General features: G+C 37.6%; 2 protein-coding genes across 3 annotated transcripts; one reads left to right on the top strand and one right to left on the bottom strand.

Moving 5' to 3' along the window:
* The first annotated feature begins 555 nt into the window (after positions 1–555).
* adgrf3a (adhesion G protein-coupled receptor F3a) lies at positions 556–11,328 on the top strand. Its single transcript, XM_018755687.2, has 18 exons — positions 556–894; positions 1,026–1,080; positions 1,379–1,439; positions 1,649–1,664; positions 3,355–3,501; positions 3,837–3,992; positions 4,434–4,537; positions 4,841–4,899; positions 5,000–5,124; positions 5,602–5,808; positions 6,070–6,447; positions 6,936–7,123; positions 7,335–7,517; positions 7,955–9,292; positions 9,386–9,427; positions 9,553–9,588; positions 9,672–9,751; positions 10,512–11,328. The coding sequence occupies exons 2-17, from the start codon at positions 1,076–1,078 to the stop codon at positions 9,729–9,731; spliced, it is 3,105 nt and encodes a 1,034-aa protein (XP_018611203.2). The 5' UTR covers positions 556–894; positions 1,026–1,075; the 3' UTR covers positions 9,732–9,751; positions 10,512–11,328.
* A 185-nt stretch (positions 11,329–11,513) lies between these two features.
* On the bottom strand, positions 11,514–14,104 carry ankrd66 (ankyrin repeat domain 66). 2 transcript variants are annotated; one of them, XM_018730999.2, is made up of 4 exons: positions 14,094–14,104; positions 13,278–13,632; positions 12,655–12,883; positions 11,514–11,869 (listed from the first exon to the last, which is right to left on the bottom strand). In XM_018730999.2, the coding sequence occupies exons 2-4, from the start codon at positions 13,414–13,416 to the stop codon at positions 11,713–11,715; spliced, it is 525 nt and encodes a 174-aa protein (XP_018586515.1). In that variant the 5' UTR covers positions 13,417–13,632; positions 14,094–14,104; the 3' UTR covers positions 11,514–11,712. The 2 variants fall into 2 exon arrangements, with proteins under 2 accessions (XP_018586515.1, XP_018586506.1); XM_018730990.2 differs by lacking the exon at positions 14,094–14,104 and having other exon boundaries at positions 13,278–13,418; positions 13,551–14,079.
* Positions 14,105–14,315: the final 211 nt, after the last annotated feature.

The raw sequence follows: 14,315 nt of genomic DNA, 5'->3' as shown, positions 1-14,315 counted from the left end.
GATGTCAGGGAAAAATGTCTGTGATGCTTGGTACATTACAATTTCTTTATAAGCATTCGCAGCATTTTATTTAGTTACAATTTTATGTGCATGTATGAACACAAACAGAATTGCAGCCCTTAATGCGAGAGCTAGTCAAAAAGTAGGGGGTGCGGTGGCACAGCAGGTTTGTCTGGGTCCTGCTCTCTGGCGGGTCTGGGGTTTGAGTCCACTTGGGGTGCCTTGTGATGGAATGGCGTCCTGTCCTGGGTGTGTCCCCTCCCCCTCCAGCCCTACGCCTTATGTTGCCAGGTTAGGCTCCGGCTTGCTGCGACCCCGCTCCGGACAAGCAGCTTCAGCCAGTGTGTGTGTGTATGTGTGTGTGTGTGTGGTCAAAAAGTATCCCCAACATTAAAAACTCTGATTGTGGATCCTTTTTCACTTACCTTTGTGAAACGACATAACAGTGATCTGAATAACATTGTCTCCAGCTGAAACAGTTTTCCAAACATACAAATTCTAGCCGCATGTACAGTTTTCATATTTCTGTCATACTGCCATGTCCTTTGTACCGGAGCTAGAACTATATTTGTAAGGCAAATATGGATGGAAAGGCGAAAGCATAGATACAAATACTGTGTCAATTTAAACAGATGAGCCAGCATTACACTCCCCATGCAAATACGCTGGGCAAGTGCAGCAGAGCGCTTGGCCATCCTGTATCTCTGCTCTTTGTGCAAGAGCCCCAGGAATCATCACATCCACACACAACCCCATAAAGAGCACTTCTCCAGCTTTGCTGTTCCCACAAACTTGTAGGAAACTTCATTTTGCTGAACTGAATGTATGGATTATGTTAAACTCTTTTTTGGAGCAACAGGCCTGCAGCAATCCAAGAAACATCTGAGAAGGGAGGTCAGTACTTCATCGCCACAATATTCGAAAAAGCAAGTGTAGTAATGGAAGCTACATTGGAAAACATATCACATGATGTATTTATAAGCCACTCATCTAAATACAACCTATGTTTCTAATTTTGTTCAAAGGAATAACTCGGTTTCACAACCTCCACTTTTGCATTGATACGTCACTGGAAATGGGGTATGTAGAAATTAAGTTTCCTAAATTATGTTACTACTGCACAGTGCTCTTGCTGTGTATAAACAAATATCATTTAATACAAAACAAGAAATAGTATGAAAGCAGGAAATAAATCCTCTGAAAATCAAATATGTATTCTGATGTAAAATATCCATTGAGAAGAGAATAGCAACAAGCTTAAACTGATTTTAGTGATGTCATATAACAGATCTTTCTAGAAGAAAAAACAGTTTAATGCCTCTAAGTGTATAATATATGTAACACCTCAAACTGACCTTGATTGTTACTGTTCTTCCAGATTCATGATGAGGATTTATACAATAACGGCTTTTTGTGCCTTGGGATTACTTTTTAACTTGGTCAGTGTGACATTTCCTTCTATAAATAACTTCAGTAATTTTTTAAAAAAAGATGAGCTCCACAATGAAATGAAAATACAGAAGTGTGGAAAATGCTAACTGGTATATGTTAATTCACATGCATTGCATATAATGCATGATCTGTTCAAATCTCCTTCAATGTTTAAACACTGAAACATAACAAATTGTTTTCTTATTGGTTTGTATAGGAGACATGTGCAGGGGGTGAGTTTATTTTTCATTTTTAATCAGCTTACACTTTTATAACTTACACTGCATTCATTTACACTGCTGAAACACTAAGGTAAAGTATCTTACTAAAGGGTACTATAGCGGGGGTCCCTTTCGACCAAACTGGCTGCCTTCGGGTTGCATGTCCAACTTTGTTCTAGTAATGGAAAATAGATATGTTTATCTGGAATTATTAAGGATGCTGTGAACTCTCAGGTGCATGTTTTTTCCGAGTAACTTGGTTTTGAGTCTACATGTTGTTTTCTGGTCTGAATTTACAACCAAAAAAGCAAGTCAGGAGTCTGTGCATTTTGGGTGCTCAATTAACATATGCATAAAAAATTTTGCATTGTTTTGATAATGAGAAGTATATGGCGTTCTGTGTGATGTAACCCATGGAATCTTTTTTACTCCAGTGATAGCACTAAAATGTGCGGTTTAACTATGCAAACCAGCATATTCTCTGTGTAGTTCGAATGGTTTTTGGATTACTTACACAGCCATAATTTATCACACAGGGACCTAAAATCTGCAAAAAACCTAGTAAATGTGATATTCTGTTGGCCTCATACTGTACTTCATATGGTTAACTTTACTGTGCACCGTATTGGATTGATTCTTAGGCTTCTCAGTGTGCTGCAATTATATATATATATATATATATTTTTTTTTTTTTGGGTTATTGGTAAGTACCTCTCTATATCGAGAGACTGCCTCCGGAATGTTCTGACCTCCCCCTGTGTCCATAGGGCTCTTTGTTACATTAATTTACTAATTAATTTTAATGTTAATTAAAATTCAGTATATTGTAAAGATTAAGCATTACTTAACTGAAACAAAACACAAAAAGCCTGAATTCCAATCAACCAGTGTACATCAATACATAAAATGTTTCATACTTTGTACTAATTTTTAAATGTAACGAGAAGATAATTTGATATTTCCTTTGGCTTTATAACTCCGGTTCACTTTCCCTTATCTTTGACCTTTGACAAATTACACTTGTTATGCAACAGAAGCACGTATTTATAAAATAGCTCCCTTTCTCTGGATCCTGTATATTGTTTATTATGCAGTCAGTAACAAACAAAGCACATGTGTGTGCAAACAGTATGCAGTATTGTATCATACCTTGATTTCAGTAAGTGTACTTGTGCTCCTTTGTGTAAACGCATACAGATATTCTCCTAAACCCGGATTGTAAAAAGGTCACTTTCAAGCAGAATGTGCCATGTGTCATTCAGTTGTTCTGTCCTTTAAATTTTTGTGTAATTTTCTATTTTAGATAATGATTTGATCCAAAGCAAAGTTACTCATACAAGCAGGGAAAGGAGAACTGTTACTTTAGCTGTTAGGAATGTCGACTTGTAACCCAAAGGCTCCTGGTTCGAATCCTCCTCTACGTCCAATAGGCTTGATGTCGGCACTTACCCTGAATTGCTTCAATAAGCAATGCTCAAGTGTAAAATGGGTAAACGACTGTTTACGCAAAGTATTGGCTATGCGATAAACGAAAAAGTGATATTTATTATTAAGTGAAAAAATTCAGGTTATGTACCTTTCTGAAGCTTACAACAGCAACAGTTCCAAACCGCTGCCTCTGACTGACCTTATAGATATAGAGAATCATGAACCAAAATTTCTCAGTTCCTTCTCAGGCCAGCAATGTTTCTTATTGTTGCAGAGCTCTCAAATAAAATGTTTTATGCCGAGATCATGGTGGAGGAAGGTGCTATCCAGAATATTTCCAATCTGTTCACAACATTGCAAGCTATAAATATCACTGTGGACAACAGCCTTCTGATCATCAGCCAGTTCAGCATTACAACAGGTACAACTAGCTTGTTCTTCTTCGTTTCAGCCTTTTTTCAATGAGAATTTCATTTGCTTGCTAAAAACAGGGCACCGACACATATCTCTGAAATTTCAGTTAATGAAACTTGTGTTCTTCCAGAGAACAGTATGTGGACATTAATATAAAACGTTAGCTCCATCTTCAGGTAATTACTGCTGTCAGTAACAGTGAGCAATATTTTAAAACAAATTTGTAGCATAACTGAAAACCTTTTTTTTAACATCCACATGTGTTTGTTGTATTTGTCTTTCTCTGTATAACTGATGAAATTTTCCTCGAGATTGATTATTTTACTTGGGCAACTCTAACAGTGTGCGAAATCCGTGGAAACAAAACCATCTGTAAATGTTCTGACGGTTATATTTGGAGTGGCGCAGTGTGTGACTCGCAGCCAGATTGCTGCAATCAAATTGAGTGCTCCGTCAAAACATCACAACCCACACCAATGTGTTTGCCTAAGACAAGAGGTATGTTGTACATTATCAGTGCGCACACATACACACACACACACACACACACACACACACACACACACAGAAGCTGCTTGTCCCAAGCGGGGTCGCGGGGAGCCGGAGCCTAACCCAGCAACACAGGGCGTAGGGCTGAAGGGGGAGGGGACACACCCAGGACGGGACGCCAGTCCATCATAGGGCACCCCCAGCAGGACTTGAACCCCAGACCCACTGAAAAGCAGGCAGAGGCCAAACCCCCTGTGTATTTACAAAAATACTGCGGATAGTCTCAAACTACATCATGCATTTCTACACTGATTGCAGTTGACGTTGTTGACTTCTAGTGCCTCATACTATTCTCTGTAATTTCGTTTGTTTTTCGTTTATACTGAATATATTGAAGAGGTTTTTTTGATTCTAACATGTTAATACTTATTGTCTCTTTCTTTCCCACAGTAATCATCAGTGGATCAGCTACCTTTCCTGATGCCTATAATAGTCTATACAGCAACACAGGTTCCCCAGAGTACAAAGCCTTTACAAGCACAAAAACAGAAGAAGTATGTGGATAACTACCTATGGAGACTGAGAAGCATGCTAAAACAGACATGCAGTATTTTTGTTTTACTGAATCTTACTTACTCGCCCTTGGCCTGTAACCTGTTCAGTTTTTCCAGCCATTATAAACCAAGTTCACACACAAGTTCAATGTATTTTTCAATAGAACCAGCCTATATTTAAAAGACCATGTTACAATACATATGACCAGATAATGTTTAGTAAGATATGCCATTGAGTTGTGAGATAAAATCAGATTGTAAAACAAACTATTTAAAAAACACTGTTATTTCTGTGTTTTTCAGCTAAAACAAGTGTACAGCACATTCAGTGGTTTTGACAGTCTGGTTATTACTGGCATCAGGTAAACATCTTGACATTGCAACAAATTATGAAACCTCATGATTTGGCATTAATAACACAAACCTTATTTTTGTTTCTTTTTCATGAAAAATGGACTGAAGGCAAGGAAGTGTCATTGTCGATTTCCTAATGACCGTGAATGCTCCGTTGAACTCTTCTCAACTCGAGAGCAAAACAAACACATTACAAACGAGTATGAATGCTACGTTCCAACTTACAACAACAGGTAAATTCATATTATTCAGAACTACTATTCAATGACTGGATGAGATGATCAGTAAGACAATCCAAACTCAAGGGTGAATATGCCATGAAAGGATGAGAAAAGAGATGGTAGGTTATACAATACATGGGTTATGACACTGGATCAAATATAAATTATGATTTAAGATTTTTTTCATTAAGAGGAGCAGCTGGAGCAGCAGCTTGCATACTCATGACCTGTGTGTGTGTGTGTGTGTGTGTGTGTGTGTGTGTGTGTGTGTGTGTGTGTGTGCGTGCATGTACCTGCAATTTTCAAAGGAGCTTTGCGGGGGGTGTATTTTTCTTGCAATTATACTGTATCCACCTTGCCATAGATTTAACAGTGTTGCCACATTGGCCTTAAAATATTTCTTTGATATTATTTTGCAATGCTTGTATGTTATATTTGCTTGCACTTATTAAATTACTTTGTAGGTATCTCTTACATGTCTTTTCACAGGCCTAGTGCAAATATATGCACCCAACGAAACAATATGTTATGATTCCACTCAGCAATTATCCTGCACCATGAATGACCCCTCCTTTGACTCCTGTTCTTGGAAATTAACCGCGGGGAATAATGTTTATGCTCTTGTTAATGGAACTGAGGTGTTAGTCGAACCCAGCTGCAGTCTTACCCTGCTGAAAACATCTCAAATATGGCAAGGTCTGCATAAGTTTGAAGTGCTTAAAAGAATGCACATCTATTCCACTTAACTTAAAAAGCAAATATTTACAAACAAACAAAAAAAGGCAAATAAATACAAAATTTACAGTAGTTGAAACTGTAGGAAAGGAAAGTCTCAGAACTGTGTGTGCAAATAAATTGAGGAAAAAATAATATTGCTTGAGAAAAAAATCAACATAAATCTAACAATGTTTTAATATCCTTCTTTTTTTAATATGGCATCTTCTTCTTTCTCTCAAGGTACCTACAACTGCAGCTTTTCAAAGGGTTTCATTACCCACACAGCCAGTGCCACTTTGGATATAGCGCTCTTGCCAGAGAATATTCAGATACTTAGTGGTCCCCAGTACCCAGACTGCTCTGTGGATGAGGAAAAAAGCCTACAGGTTAATGTTACATGTACCATAAAAAACAGTACTGAAAATTACACGATGTCATGGAGTTTCGTTGGTACCAGTGGCGGGTTAAATTCTTCCACAAATGCAAACGGCTTCATATCCAACTCTGTAATAGTATCTGTACAGTGTAAGTCTCAAAGTGATATTATTGTAACCTGTCAGTATATAAACAGAAAGTCTCAACAAGAAAGCGCCAACCTGACCTTACCTGTCATCTACAGTAAGTTGTTTTATTTGCATTGCAAATACAATGACATCCATGTATATACAGTAGCTATACTTCTTAAAATAACTGCCTTTAATATGTAACTATCCATTATCCAAAAATGTAGTGTATTGTTATATTTTAATGTAATATTGTTATATTTACACATTACCTCTGACTAGATATAGGATTAGGTGGGCAACAGGTGGCGTAGCGGTTAGAGCTGCCACCTTGTACTTGAAGACCCGAGTTTGACTTTCTCTCACTGTACTACCCTTAAAGAAGGGACTTTGCCTGAGTTAGTCCAGTAAAAATCACTCTGTTGTATAAATGTCTAAATCATTGTAAGTAGCTTAATAGTGCAAATCACTGCAGAGTAAAGTGAAAATAGTGGCTTTTACGCAGGTGTGTAATCATTCACAGGATGTATGTTTTAACCCAAACGACGATATATTAGGTAACAGCTGGGTGTTTTTGTTCAATTTCTACTTCCTTCAATTTAGTGGGCACACCAGTTTGTCAAGCCAATGGTGACTGGCCAAAAGCAAAGGCTAGCACAACAGCACAGCTGGCATGTATAGGAGAAAGAGTGGGGATGAGGACAAGACCATGTCTGAGCACTGGTTCCTGGGGAATAGAAACATCTCCTTGTGTCAATAGAGACCTTAACAACATTCTTCAAGATACATATGTAAGTACTGGCTCCCCTCACAACCAACTCAAATACAACATAATGCGTTACGTTTTCAAAAAAGTGGCAAATATGAAGCCAGTGTTTTAATGTAATAAATACACAATTCTTAAGATGTTAATTATTAACAATGTCCATCCATCAAATAGCTTATTACAATAACTGCTTTGTTCACGTTAAACTGTAAAATAATTATTTGGCATTTTTACAGTCACTGCTGAAAGGGCGCGGATCTCCTGAAAGCATTGCCTCCGATATTTTTGGGCGTTTGAAAAATTCAACCAACAGCACTGTTTCTATCAATACATATGCAAATATAAATGCTTCGGTGACAATTCTGCAGAATATGAATAATGCTTCTGCTAACGTAACATTAGGTCAAATTATTTTACCTGTAAGTATGTTTTTTGATTTTACAAGTCAATTAGTTTTTGTAAAGTAAATGAGTAAATCAGTAATGACTGATCACATTTTTTTCACCTAAAACGTATGTTGATTATTTTTGATAAGACTGAAATAGCTGGACGGTTTCAGTGAGGTGTAAGTGCTGTTACATCATAAACAACTGAGAGATGTTACTGAATTCTAACATGAATGGCATGAAGCTAAACTTGCTTGACATCAAATGTCATGTTCAATACTTCTATCAGGTATAAGAAAGGTCCAAATTTTTACAGAACAAGTATTTTTTCTTTGACAAACATGATACATATGCCTAGAAATCCAATTATCAATTGATTGCGAGTTGTGAATGTTTCACACATTATTTCAAACTATATTTTCTCAAAAAATAGTATATGTTTACTAAATTCAATGTCCTTCTTTTTTTAGGATTTGTTGGCGTCATCGAACAACATTCTGAGTATATCTCTGAAAAATTCTTGGACGGAATTAACAAGTGCTCAGTCTAAAAATTCTAGTTTGTCTGAACAATACCTGATGTCCATGGAGGGCCTCATAACCAAAACGCACATAAATATATCTGAATCTCTCCCTCGCTGCAAGTATGCAAATGTAGAGCTCGTGAGCCAAGCTGCTGAAAAGAACAGCAGCATAAAAGTGTTAAATGCCTCAATCATCCTCCCTGAAGGAATTGTGAAAGCAGTGGCCTTTAGCACCCTGTCCGAACTTTTACCGACAAATGAAGACACGACAACCAACAGTATTATATTATCAGTGACGCTGCAAAACAGTACCTTGAAAAATGACATATCAATTACATTCCCGCTAATCAACAGCCGACCGCGTAATTACGAAATAGACTGTGTTTATTGGGATTTTACTTCATCCCAGTTTTCTGGAAATGGCTGTGACTGGACGTACACTGGTGTGAACACCGAGGCTGTTTGTACGTGCAATCACTTGACTTCATTTGCCACGCTAATGTCAAAGCATCCTATTTCACTCAAGTTCCAGGATGAAATCACCTACGTTGGTCTTGGGGCCTCGGTCTGCTCTCTGACACTCTGCCTCATAATAGAGTTTCTTGTGTGGAACACAGTTGTGAAGTCGAACATCTCCCATTTTCGGCACACCGCCCTCGTCAACATCTCTTTGTGTCTGCTGCTTGCGGACTGCAGCTTCCTGGCTTCCTCTTTTCTGTCAATAAACCATAGCAACTGGTGCCCCTATTTGGTGATAATTAAGCACTACTGCTACTTGGCAATGTTTTTTTGGATGCTGTGTCTAAGCATGATGCTCCTCCACCAGCTCATGTTTGTGTTTCACCAGCTGAGGAAGAAGGTCTACCTGACCTTTTCCATTTGTCTCGGCTACATCTGCCCTCTGTTTATCGTGATTCTCACCTTCATTGCCTATCAAAATGGAAAAGAAAACTACTACTACTCCTCGGAAACTTGTTGGTTGGTCTACGAAGGTACTTTGAAAGGCTCGATCTACGCATTCATTTTTCCAGTTCTAATAATTGTCGTTATCAATTTTTTATCCATGATGGTGGTCATTACCAAGCTCTTGAGACCGCAAGTGTCGGACGGCAGCAAAGCAGACGAAAAAGATATCACCAAGAGCATCCTGAAAGCGGTGGTGTTTCTCACGCCCATTTTTGGAGTAACATGGATTTTAGGATTTTTTGTTCTGACTATTGATCTCACAGAAGGACCTTTAGCTTTTTTTATCAATTATGCTTTCATTATAGTAAATTCATTCCAGGTACGTTATTGGAGTGTATATTTCTGTTATAAAATGTGGGGTAATCTAAATAAACAAATAAATGCAATTATGTTCCATTTTATGTGATTTCAGGGTGTCTTAATTTTGATTACTGGGTGTTTTGGAGAGAAAAAGGTACTCCAATAATTTCATTTGCATTTTACAATGTACTTGTATATGAACTTCATAAAATGCACTAAGCCTTTCATAAAATTTACTAATAAATGGTTTAATCACTTATTATCATACTTGTTCTGCAGGTTCGAGATGCCCTGCTAAAATATTTCATCTCAACGGTAAGACTATCCTTGATATTGTAAGTGATCCAGCTGAAATGTAAAATTCTGAGATTAAAAACATAACTTTTTTTTTCTGGCAGCCCCCAAAACCAACTAAAAATGAAAGCTCAACGAAAGTTGTATCAATTATTAAGAAATAATCCTTTCATTCCCGGAAATGGTAAGTTACAGTTTCATATATTTATACAACATAGCTCACCAAACGTGATAAGATTTTTGTTTTATTTTTTCTACAGTATGTAGTGTAATGCTTTCTTTTCTAGATTGCAAAGAGGACAAATTTTAAAACACAGGACATTACACTGAATATTTTCAAAAAATACTGTACTCTAATGTTTTTCGGTCTATGTTTCTGTGAAACGGAGACTGAAATTAGGAATTTAATTTAATGAAACATTATTTTTACAAGCAAAATGTAATAAAGCTATTTAAAATATGTTTTCCAGTGCTAAAATGTGCAGTATCGGTAGAAATTGAATTTGCTCCCTGAGTTCTTGTAGTGATCAAGTAAAGCTTCACTAAAATAGTATGTAATCACAAACTGGGTCACAAGAAGGCAGCAAGTTTTAAGAACATCTTTGGCTCTCTTGCAAAAGTCAATATTTTTGTAAACATACCTTGTCCACCAAAAAACAAAAGAAAATAAAAGACAATTTATAATAACAGTTTATATTTATTTAAACATTTGTTCATTGATTCAAAGCCAACTTTTAGTGTTTAACATTCTTCAAAATTCAATACATTTTAATATTTTATCATTTTTTCTTGAAATCAAAAGGATAGACAAAGCAGAGTTAATGCATTTTATGAACTCTATTTACCAGTAAACGTAAATGACCAATATACTATATTTCTGAAATGACACAATTGTAATTTGTAATTTGAAATTGAAGCCAGTATTCTTATTTATTCTCCTTTAGGTGCACTCAAAAATGGACACACTTTGTATAATTCTCCTGAATGTATATATTGTCACATATTAATATGCTAAGATCTGTTAAAACACATTCACTGCTTTCTTGCATATCAATACATTTTCCCTATGCCTTGTACCTTATATAAATTATTGTTGTGTAAATTGTTATTTTTTTCAGCTTGTAATTGTTAAAAATCATTACATGTCAAAGAATGTACTTTACTTGATAACTGTGTTCACTCTGAATTTAAGTAAATGTCTAGAAGATGCTGTCTTTATATTCAGACTAAAAGGTTTGTTCAGAATTCTGACTGCATTCCGATGTTTCTCATTTAGTCAAAACTAATCAAGTAAATGCCAATTTGTAAATATGCTTTGTTTGATATGGAAAAAAAACAAATGAAAAGTCTGAATTTTGGGGGCACTTTTCTTATAACTGATGGCAAGTTGATACCCTGCTGTAATCATCAAATGTCTATATTTTACAAATAATTTCATCAATAAAATAATAACTGACAATGAAAACCGAGGTTTATGAGTTTGTGTGCAGTTTTCATTTTTATGTTAATTTTTGCAAAATACCTTGTGTATCTGATGGGCGTGTACAGTGGCTCACACCCTATGATTCTGGGATAGGCTCTGGACCACTGTGACTGTGCACTGGACAAGTTATTGACAATAGAAGAGTGGATGGATGGACATACACATGTGGAGCCCACATGGAAACTAGGAACAAAAGTCAGATTTGTGAAATACTGTCAAACAATATAACACACACACACACAGTTTCTGAACCGCTTGTCCCATATGGGGTCGCGGGAAACCGGAGCCTACCCGGCAACACAGGGCGTAAGGCCAGAAGGGGTGGGGACACACCCAGGACGGGACGCCAGTCCATCGCAAGGCACCCCAAGCGGGACTCGAACCCCAGACCCACTGGAGAGCAGGACCCAGTCCAACCCACTGCGCCACCGCACCCCCCCAACAATATAACAGATAATGTTAATTTTATGGTAATGATAAAGTCTTTATTTGCCTTCTTTAATAAAATGTGAAAAAATGCTCAGTTATAACTGTAAGGATTGATTTTAAGGATAACCACTGAAAATATCCACGGTTTATTTTGCAATCTTGCCATTAGTTCCACAGTCAAGTTTTGGCCCCGGTGTTCTGCTGCTCCCTTTCGGTGACTACAGTTTGACTCACTATTTTGGGACAGAAGCTGTGTCATCTTTTTGGTCTTGCTTCCTCTGGTTTTGTTCAACTTCTTTTTTTTGCTCCTCCCACTCCTCGTCAGTGTCGTCCAGTTTGATGCCTTTTTCTTTTGCCATTTTCCGGTACTCCATGCTCTCTGCTTCTGCTCTGAAACACAAAAGAACACCAGAGTCAGTGTTATTATTACAGTTACAGTTATTGTAAATCTGTTACTTATTTGACACTTACATTCAAACCAATGTGACCTATATTATACTGGCTCCTCACTTTACAAAAACAATCTGGACTGGAAGTCTGTTCATAACTCAATTTGTTCATAAATCCAAAAGTCACTTTTGCTTCTACATTGCAGTCAATAAAAGCTTAATAACAGAGATATCCTTCAGTTCATTTAGGTACAATAAATGTGTCGAATTATAATACATTTTTTAAAATAATAAGTACGACCTTTATTTTATAAATCTGAACTACATTCAAATTAAAACGAATTTCAAATGCCTGAAAATAAAAATATCTTCTCTCCACAAACCCATAAACCTTTGTAACATATCTTATTGATCACCAACACACAAATACCAGATGCGACCTGTACAGGCTGTATAAGAACAGTATGAAAGGGGTCACTTTTGCTCTGCAACAAGCAGAAAAGTGAAAAAAGTACAATTAAAAATAAACTGTAAAATGTTTTAATCCTGAAAAATTCATAACTTTGTCACTCGTATCGCAAGGCATCAGTGCAAACTGCTGGGAGTTTTACTGGAGCAACCGAGGTAAAGATCCAGACTGTGAGACACTGCAGCAGAGTAAATACCTGGCTGATATGTTGCACTAATTCCTCACTTTTGGACAAAAAGAATGAAAAAAATAGGCATTTCTGTCTCGTTAAAATAAACTTTTGCATAAAACGAAAACAGGTAAAAACTATCCCTTACATTTTCAGAAAGTTGACGCACTCTTTATGTCCATAGATCTCCGCAATCCTAACCGGCTTGTCTCCGCAGCAGTCCTCCTTGTGCAAGGGGGCGTGAAGGGAGTGCAGCAGGTGCAGTACCTCCAGCCTCCCAGACTCAGCGGCAAAGTGGGCTGGGGTCCAGCCCGAGTTGTTTCGGAGGCAGGGCCTGGCGCCGTGCTCAATCAGAATCCTCACCATTTCTGTCTGTCCTGGGAAGAGGGTGAAATGGAGGGCTTGTACAAAGTTACTGTCCTGCAAATATGATATCCAATTATGCCAAGGCAGGATCATGGCAGTCTGGAGCCTATCCCGGAACCATATGGCACTAAGGCTAGGCAGGGTGCACCTCGGATGGGGTGCCAGTCAATTACAAGACAGCCAAACACACATTCACTCACACGTGGCCAGAACAATAATTTTGGAACTTTATATTTCTGGTAACAATAGATTTCTAGCAGAAAACATTTCAGGTTGAAAACATCCCCGCAAGGATGCTACAATATTACTATTCCAGCAGGTCACGGAAAGCAATTCCTCCAAGAGCAACAGAGAATAGCAGAAAGGTAACACCATGAGAAACTGCATAGAAAACCTGTACCGTACCTCTGGCTGCGGCCCAGTGGAGCGGTGTCCTGCAATCCCATTTGAAGTCTTTCTCGTTCACATTGCATTTATTACACTGTAGCAGTTCTAACACAAGGTCATAGTTCTCAGATGCCACTGCTTGGTGCAACTCAAACATTGCTGTGATTATGGAATAAAGAAAGAATAATTACAATACCCTTTATATTTTGGGCAAAACATCTAAAAATGAGCAGGAGGTAGTGCACTGACAGCCAGCAGGTGGGGTGGCACTTAAAAACATTAACTTATAACCTGAAGGTTGGTGCTTTGAGTTCCACTCCTGCTGTATTGTGTCCAATGATGGTATCCTCCCTGTAATTTCTCCTGTAAAATGCTATATACATATGCACGACGTAGACAGCAATGGAAATGAGATGTACAATGCAAGAATTATGTCCTATAGCTATCACAACAGCAAGCTTTCCTGTCAGTTCTTTTTTAAAAAATGAGGCAGCGAACTTGCAAGATGATGGAGGAGCAGCAAACAGCGTAATGTTGGAGCCACTGCTTCAATGTGCAAGTTGCAGGTGTGAATCCTATTCCTGCCCTAGTACCCATTGATCAAGGTACTTACCTTGAACTGATACTGTAAGTAATTAAACCCAGCTATATAAATTGGGTAAATGTAAATACCTTAGAACACCAACTAAGTTGTCTTGAACAAAGACGTCACCTAAATAACTGATAACAATTGTTATTTGTGATGCATAAATACAGGCAGTGACACTTGATCTTAAAACCACTCAAGTGAGTGCAAAACATGAGGTTTTGAAATGATAAGAGGACCGTTCATACGTGTCTTCCTGAGCTGTTAGTTTCAGTCACCATGGCAACATAAACATCCTGTTCAAACATGGAAGGGCCGTTGCGTCATCAAAAGGCACGTTTGTATAAACCAGGGCTGAACAGGGTAAAGGCTCATGTCTTGGCCAAATATAATATACACAGGTACAAATTGCTTAAAAAAACTATCGTCTTTGTTTTTATAAAAAAATTTATAAGTACATAAAAACTAGT

The sequence above is a fragment of the Scleropages formosus genome, chromosome 15 (assembly GCF_900964775.1).
Source record: "Scleropages formosus chromosome 15, fSclFor1.1, whole genome shotgun sequence".
Lineage (NCBI taxonomy): Eukaryota > Metazoa > Chordata > Actinopteri > Osteoglossiformes > Osteoglossidae > Scleropages > Scleropages formosus.
Note: the sequence above shows the minus strand (reverse complement) of the source record. Positions and strands in the feature narration are given on the sequence as shown.

Bases quoted from the DNA above. Each gene is read 5' to 3' on its own strand.
- ankrd66 (XM_018730999.2), bottom strand. From the start codon at position 13,416: ATGTTTGAGTTGCACCAAGCAGTGGCATCTGAGAACTATGACCTTGTG. The intron at 12,884-13,277 runs GTACGGTACAGG...CCCTCTTCCCAG, and splicing joins CCACTGGGCCGCAGCCAGAG to GACAGACAGAAATGGTGAGG. The intron at 11,870-12,654 runs GTAAGGGATAGT...TTTGTGTTTCAG, and splicing joins TGCGTCAACTTTCTGAAAAT to AGCAGAAGCAGAGAGCATGG.
- adgrf3a (XM_018755687.2), top strand. The intron at 4,900-4,999 runs GTAAACATCTTG...AATGGACTGAAG, and splicing joins CTGGTTATTACTGGCATCAG to GCAAGGAAGTGTCATTGTCG. The intron at 9,293-9,385 runs GTACGTTATTGG...ATGTGATTTCAG, and splicing joins TTATAGTAAATTCATTCCAG to GGTGTCTTAATTTTGATTAC.